Source organism: Megalobrama amblycephala, linkage group LG20 (assembly GCF_018812025.1).
Source record: "Megalobrama amblycephala isolate DHTTF-2021 linkage group LG20, ASM1881202v1, whole genome shotgun sequence".
Lineage (NCBI taxonomy): Eukaryota > Metazoa > Chordata > Actinopteri > Cypriniformes > Xenocyprididae > Megalobrama > Megalobrama amblycephala.
Window position 1 is genome coordinate 22,024,144 of NC_063063.1, and position 8,161 is coordinate 22,032,304.

The following is an 8,161-nucleotide window of genomic DNA, read 5'->3' on the forward strand; positions in this document are numbered from 1 at the left end:
CATAAAGGATCTAAACGTAAGAACAAAACACCACTGCAGGAGTGGAGAGACATAGACCATACTCAGGTCAAGATTAAAGGAAGGGATGCATTTGTGTTCAACAGTTGTCGAACAGAGAGGTATATAAAAAGGAGGGTGAAAGGAAAGAAAAGGCTTACAGTAGTAATGACACACTCAAAAAGATCCTTAGATCAGCTGTGCGTTACACTGGACAAACCCTGGGACTTCCTCAGGCAGTGAAGACTGATCCTAAGAGACAGACAGACAGTTGGACTTACAGTCTGCAGTGACTAGAGACAAAGGTCAAACGATTTCGAGAGGGACATATACTTGGCAATCTGTCAGGATGATGCAGCAGATTCTTCAGGATATGTATATCGAGCCTGACCTGTTGGCTGAACTCAATGAAGAGCAGAAGCAGATCCTTTTTTATAAGATTCGGGAGGAGCAGGTGCGGCGCTGGAACGAGAGGGAGAGAAGAGACCCCAGCCATGCTGTAAACAAGAAGAGTGAGTCCAGGGTTCATTTTGTACCTTTATTTGATGATGTCTATATGAGTTATATAATTGAAACATGAGTGTTTTTTAATAAACAGTGGTTCTAAGAAGTATTTTGACATTTAAGCCACATCTGAAAATGTATTAGGTATATTGCATCTAATGATTAGATAAATGATCAAACAAAGTGGCATTTATTAACTGAAAGATAACACAAGCACACTTTTCAAACCAAATATTGGAAAAGAAATTTAGTTCCGAAAAAAGCTCTTGTACTATTTGGTATTTTGCACATGTGGTAACACTTTAGTACAGGAAACACATATTTACCATTAACTATGACTTTTTCATCAATAAACACCTAATTTACTGCTTACTAATAGTAAGTTTGTTGTTACGTTTAGGTATTGGGTAGGGTTAAGAATGTAGAATAAGATCATGCAGAATAAGGCATTAATATGTGCTTAATAAGTATTAATAAACAGCCAATATTCTAGTAATATGCATGCTAATGAGTAACTAGTTAATAGACCATAAAATAAAGTGTTACCGAACATTTGTTATTTATGATCATTTGTAATGCAAAATTCTGAAATAATTCCATATAAAATACTATTCAATGCTAGATTAAGACATGATCACATAAGCATTTTCCCCATAATGTTGTGTCTCTTATGTAATTTCTGTCACATAGGGTTAATATATATATATAAGTGGTAACACTTTAGTTAACATGAAATATGGATTTTTATTAACAGCTGGATTTTTATTAACTAACATTAATAAAGATTAATATTGAGAAATATTAAAATAAATGTTTTCTATTTTATTATAGAGTGCAGAGTTCAAAAGAATGCATTTTGCTGAATAAAAGTAATTTCCAAGAAAAAAAAATTGATCATCATAAATTAAGTGACATGTTTTACTAAGAAATAGAAAACTATCTCTTTATAGATTGTTAAAATGTGTTATTTTTTGCTCTGTTAGCATCACCAAATGAAATTGCAAAAATAAAGATTGCTTTAAAACAGATTTGCCCATCTTCCCTTGTTCTGACAAACAGACAGTCCCGCCTCAAACTCCGCAAACTTGCTGCGGGATGCTGAAAGACAGCACTATGTTGAAAGCACGACAGAGCCATATAGTATAAAAACTTTGTGGGGAAATCAGTCTACGAATGACTTACTCGCAGAATCTTTGCATATTATAGGGGATAGGAGAAAGCACTTATATTTTTTACACATCTAAAAAATGATATACTTCCACTTTACGGCAGTGGTGCAAATGAGCTGGATTAGATTTACAATTTTTAGCAAGTGCAATCACACTGGGTCAAAGAATGTCACAGATTGTGTCTGTGCACTGACAGCTAATGTCTCCTTGTTTTCAAAAGTTCTCACATTATCTTGTTCAGTTGTCATGTTCCCACAACGTACAAAGGATCCCAGTAGGATAATCTCTTCCAGCTTTGTCGCGCTGTCTGTGTTATTTTGTCTTTATCTTATCTGAATTCGGTCTGATGGGTCTGGAAAGTGTTTTTCACGCTATTATTTCACTGTTTGCCGTGTGGTGTCTCTTCCCAGGCGACCGCAGAGGCATTCAGTGGCTTCTGGGCTCAGATGGCGAGGTATGGGTATGGGTTATGGGGGAGGCCCCGGGGGACAAGCCGTTTGAAGACATTGTGGAAGAGCTGATGGAGGAGAGAGCCAGGAAGCAGGCCCAACGAGAGGCACAGGAACTCCGGTGAGAGAACCATAGGGACAGGGTCAAGGGATGGGAGCAATGGGACTCTGAGGGTGGGTGAAGATTGACAGATGTGATTCAAGGGGGGTAATAATGATAAAAGTACAGGGGGATAGAATGCGCATCACTCAAGTTCTGCTTAAATTTCCTGAGGCGTGTGAAGGAGGCAGAGATTGAAAAGAAGTTTCGAGATGCCATGGCGAAGGAAAAGGCTCGCTTCGTGGCAGAAAAATGGAAGGAGGAGACAGATGACAGAAAGGCAGCCAAGCAGGAAGAAGAGGAAGATCGCATTAGAGAGGAACTGAAGGTGGGTTTGGCTGGAGTATGTTCCTTTGAATAGATGACAAAAACACAGAATATTTTATGCAATTTTTGAGAGGGTGACGCAGTTCTAAAAAAAGCATTGAAAAACGCATCATGCCTCGTGTCCTCTAGCCAAGTGGATTTTTAAAGTTTTAAAACTAACTCATTTTTAAACTAAGTAATTTTGTTCTCATTAAAGGGGTGGTTGATTATGATTTCACTTTTTTAACTTTAGTTAGTGTGTAATGTTGCTGTTAGAGCATAAACAACATCTGCAAAGTTACGACGCTCAAAGTTCAAAGCAAAGCGAGATATTTTCTTTTAAAGAATTCTCTGTTTAAGGACTACAACAAATGGCTGGTAGGGACTACAACGAGCTTCTTCCTGGGTTAGTGACATCACTATCCCTAAAATTTACATAAACCCTGCCACCGAGAACACGCAACAAAGGGGGTGAGGCCATGTTTAGAGAAGAGGAAGAGTTGTTGTAGGGTGTTGTTGCCATGCCGTCATTTTCCGCTGGAGTGCTTCACAAATGAGGGTCAATTCAATGCTTGATTTGCACAGAAGATTAACATGACGGCACATGCTAGTCGACGAGTTGAATCAACTCCACATTCAGAAATATCCAGATGCATTCTATAAGTTGTAAATTCTTGTAACTTCTTCCTGAGTCTCTCCATCAAACTCTCCGGTTTGAAAAATGTAAGGCTGAACACTGTTACTGACAATCGTCATTTTGGCTGTGTGAGATTCTCCAGCTTTGTTGATGTTGAGCAACCGAAGCGTGAGCTGTTAAAGCTCCACCCTCTTCTGGAAAGCAGGTCGGGAGCAGCAGCTCATTTACATGTAAAGGGACACAGAAAAATGGCGTGTTTTTGCTCACACCCAAATAGGGGCAAATTTGACATGCTTATATGGTTTATTTTGAGCAGAAATTTCACAGACACATTCTGGGGACACCAGAGACTTATATCACTTAGTCTTATATTAGTCTTATGTCTCTATTTATGTCTCATCTTATTAAAACTCTTATAAAGCACCATTTATAATACATTTATAACCCCCTAAAAAAGCTTAATCTTGATCTCAATGGCTCAGTTGTGACAAAAGATCCAATAGTTAAGGGTCCTTGCATTTATTCTTCAACCAGTCCTTTAATTATGGTCTCATAATAAAGATCGAGGTTAATTAGGCTTAATTACTATGTGTTCCATGTTCTGAGAATGAATTATTTAAAGGTTGGCAACCTCTCAGAATGTAGATAGCGATCTCTGAGACACAAGGCCAACATTTGTACGCCTGATCTATAATAGAGTTGAAAGCACTGATGTTTGGGTTAATGACATTGTCCACCGAATTAATCATTTATATTCCCAGCTTAATGGCACCAGAAATGAGAAAACTAAAGCAAGCCGCAGTGAAACTTCTGTGCCTTTGTGTTATCTAGGGCTGATTCTTTCTCCTTTTCTCACAGAAATGTGAGGAGGAAGAGAGACAGAGAGGCGAGGAAGAAATCCGCCAAACGGAGGAGAGGAGAGCAAAGGAACTGTACATCTCTCTGAAGCAGGAGGAAAAGAGGAGTGAGAGAGATGACAAAGAATGGCAGGAACAATGTGAGAGAACAAACGGAATGGGAAAGAAAATGGGTAGTTTGGCTGCTCTAATATAAAGTAGCTTATTTCTATTCAAATTTCTCTCTGCTTCCCGCAGTGCGACGCTCCAAGGCGGCGGATGAGGAGATGAAGTGCAAGGCACGACGGGCTAGAGATGAATACAAGCGCCAGTCTCTGCGGGCTATCGAGAAGGGCCTGGTGGCTGGACTCAGCGGCCTGTTCCATAAGACACACCTGAACGGATCGAGTCACAACCGACGGCACGTCACGGTCGTTGAACATCCGACCCCTCCAGCTGAGGCCAGCCATTCACCCGCAACTAGTGCTGGCCAACTTGCTTCAGGCCATTACAGGCGCAGACAACACCGTCGTTACAGCAATCCGGTCACACAGTCTCTCACAGAATGGTAAAATCAATCAAATCAATGATAATACCTCATGTATTTGTTTATGAGTGTGATATTGTTTTCATGCACCAAAAATTTGAGTAGCATAACTTATAGGGGTGTGACGAGACAGGATTTTTACACATTATTTATAAGAAATCCTCAGTGGTGAAATACATGACTAGAAAAAATATTCTGCAGGTGTATTTGAAATGTTTTAACTAATCATCTTGTAATGAATGTCATTTCAGTTCTACTTAATAAAATCAGTATAAATAAAAATGTTAAAACTTTACAATAAGGTCTCATTTATTAACATTAATGTATTAACCAACATCAACTAACAATGAGCAATATAAGTGCTACAGTATTTATTAATCTTTGTTTATATTAGTTAATAAAAATAGTCATTCATTGTTAGTTCATAGTTTACAGTGCATTAACTAATGTTAACAAATGAAACCTTGTTGTTTGTGCTTAATAAGATTAAGAGAAATCTGTTATTTGTTTTTATGGTAACACTTTACATTAAGTGCAACCATAATCGCACTCTCTCAATATTCAAAGTGCAAATAAGACCAAATTTTTCTTTGATACAGAGCTGAGAGATGGTTACAACTACACTGCCCAGCCTAAAATAGCTTTCATATTGAGAGATACTTGCATTCATCAGGGAGCCGCTTTCAAAATGCGGGGTATTGAAATCGCGTTTGAATGCGCGCTCGCGTTTACTTTCACTTTCAGCGATCGCGCGTAACTCTGTAAATATGGAGCGACGGCGACCGTTATGAAACTGAATTTAATGTTTTTTATTTAAATACAAAGCAAAACGACAGTGGAGGCGTAATGTAAACGTAGCGGTGGCATATTCTTTCCTAATCATCCTACTCTGTCATCGCAACATCACGAGACTTTTCGCCTCGACGAGAAATCTCGTCACACCCCTAGTAACTTATATTCCAGACAAAATATACCACTCACACTTAGGTCAATATGCCACACAATTAAGTGAAACAAACAATGAATCATTTGAAGGCTAACCACACATCCACTGCCTTTCAGCCCAGTTTGGATTCGTCCACCTAGGCCAAACTCTCGCGAATCCATCATTCGCTGGTTTAAAGAGGAGCAGAGACCGAGACGAGCGGGTTATGAGCGAAGCAGCAACACCATCGCCCCTTGGTTCCATGGTAAAGACAGCTAAAATGGTTTTAAGGACCTTTCACAGCTCACGTCAGGGCTTCAACACAAGAATCATCCGGCGCTTTGACCTTCACACGAAAAAAAGTACATTTAATGGAAGGGCGATTTCACAAGATAGTAAACTAGAATTTGTTCTCATGATTCAATACGGAGGGAATGAATTATTACAATGTGGCCATGATTTAGTAAAATGAGGGAACAAATTATTATATATCAAGCATACTATTTACTTAAAATGATTAGTAAAACTTGCTGAAATATTAGTAAGTCATGGGAACAAACTGTTAATTTATGGCCATGGTACATATTTTTTCCTACAAGAAATGTTTCCGGAGCAGAAAATCAGCATATTAGAATGATTTCTGAAGGATCGTGTGACTGAAGTAATGGCTTCCGAAATTTCAGCTTTGCCATAACAGAAATAAATTACATTTTAAGATATATAAAAACATAAATAGTTAATATTTTACAATATTAGACATTTTTTAAAAAAACTTACCGACCCCAAACTTTTGAACAGTAGTGGATATATGAAAAAACTCAAGAGGCAAAATCATGTAGGCCTGTGAAGAAATTACAAGCAAACGCGCAAAGCTAACAAAAGCTTGCAAAGATAGACACATCATGAGAACTGTCCGTTTACCATTGACTGCACTTCAAAAGGTCAGTGGCAAACGGGTCATTTGAAGTTGAAATAGTTTGAACTTTAAGTGGCACATTACAACGCTTGACCGGCGCTAGGGTATCGCTGATGCTGCACTCCACAGAGTTCAAACGCATTGGGGCAATGCTGACAGGAGTCACGTAAAAAAAAAAAAAAAACAGACACTGCTGTATTTTTTTTTTTTTTTTTAGAAATGGACTCACCAGTTTAGTGGGAACGAGTTCAGTGGTGGTAATGAAGAAAACATCGATTAAATTGAGAAAATAATGAAAGAGACAGAGAGAAGAGGAAAGAGGCAGACAGAAAGACTCAATAATTTAAAGCTTGTGCCAGGATTAGTGGAGCCACATTGTGTGGCCTCTGATTGGACAATGATAAGATTAGCGACCATCTGAGTGCTATTCGCTATTCGACCAGGAAACACGAGAGTGCTGCCAGCGTCAGACACCTGCGCTTCCAGCTGCACTCTCACTCAACATCTCTCCATATCTGCATCCTCCTGTCTATCACTCTGCCTCATCCTGTCTCCGGCTCTCCATCTGTCTTTCTCACTGTCACCCATCTCCTACCTCTGCAGGAATAATATCACGGCAGGAGTCAGAGGCTTTGCTGTCGAATGCTGCAGAGGGCTGTTTCTTGGTCAGAGTGAGTGAACGAATCTGGGGCTACACGCTGTCCTACCGCACCACCTCTGGCTTTAAGCACTTCCTCATTGACGCCTCGGGTGATTATTACAGCTTCCTAGGTGTTGACCAGAACCGTCACGCCACCTTAGCTGACCTCATTGACTTCCATAAGGTAAGCTCTCTTTCCTGGAGTAGATAAAGTCTTGGAAGGCGATTTAAGAGATTGCTAGCTAGCAAGAAATCAAACACAATACGTCTATGAAAGTAAAGGACTAAAATGTTAAATGTTACTGTTTGAAATTATCCTTTAAGTAAAATATTATTTTTTATTAATGTGAACATATTTTGTCATACAAAGAAAAAGAATTGCTAAACAAACATTGGATAAAAATATATAATGTACACACACACACACACACACATATTATATATATATATAAATAATATGTATGTATATGTGTATGTATGTATATATATATATATATATATATATATATATATATGTGTGTGTGTGTGTGTGTGTGTGTATATATATATATAAATATAAATATAAATATAAGGCAGCCCAACAGTTTTCAACATTGATAAAAAGAAATGTTTCTTGATCTGAAGGATCACAATTCACTGAAGAAGACTGATGTAAAGACTGCATCTCTGAACTTTTTCTGTATACTGAATAATACTACCGTTGTAGCACGACTGACAAACACGCTCACAGGGCGATCGCAGACCCCATGGGGCACGAGGAACATAAACGTGGCGAGCACACCTGTCCTTCCATCTGTGCGTTTGATGCAGAGAATTAATAGTGTTGCTAATGCCTAGCTGTCCAAGGACTGATGTTGACTTTGTTGGCTGATGGTATGCTTTTCCTCCAGGAGGAAGTGATCACTACATCTGGAGGAGAACTACTCCAGGACCCCTGCAGGCCGAAAAGCTCCACAGCGGACTACGGCGGGCTTTTTCTGTGATGTTTTCCCTGAACTCAGAAGGCATCAAAGCTCAATTTGGCAATACCATATTACTTGCGTTTCATTTATTCCAATAGCATTGCACAGCTTTTATTTGTTGTCTGTCAAGCTTCTTCTGTCAGATGTAAATAAACACTTTTTACTTGCGTTAA

General features: G+C 38.9%; 1 protein-coding gene across 1 annotated transcript; it reads left to right on the forward strand.

Annotated features, from left to right (window-relative positions):
- Positions 1 to 233: 233 nt before the first annotated feature.
- On the forward strand, positions 234 to 8,161 carry sh2d4bb (SH2 domain containing 4Bb). Its single transcript, XM_048171643.1, has 8 exons — positions 234 to 509; positions 2,081 to 2,240; positions 2,394 to 2,547; positions 4,021 to 4,159; positions 4,257 to 4,566; positions 5,608 to 5,735; positions 6,990 to 7,210; positions 7,917 to 8,161. Exons 1-8 carry the CDS (start codon positions 347 to 349, stop codon positions 8,007 to 8,009), a joined length of 1,368 nt encoding a protein of 455 aa, XP_048027600.1. The 5' UTR covers positions 234 to 346; the 3' UTR covers positions 8,010 to 8,161.

Coding starts and splice junctions, on each gene's coding strand:
- sh2d4bb (XM_048171643.1), top strand. CDS start 347: ATGATGCAGCAGATTCTTCAGGATATGTATATCGAGCCTGACCTGTTG. Junction 510..2,080: donor CCATGCTGTAAACAAGAAGA/GTGAGTCCAGGG, acceptor GTCTCTTCCCAG/GCGACCGCAGAGGCATTCAG. Junction 2,241..2,393: donor CGAGAGGCACAGGAACTCCG/GTGAGAGAACCA, acceptor AAATTTCCTGAG/GCGTGTGAAGGAGGCAGAGA.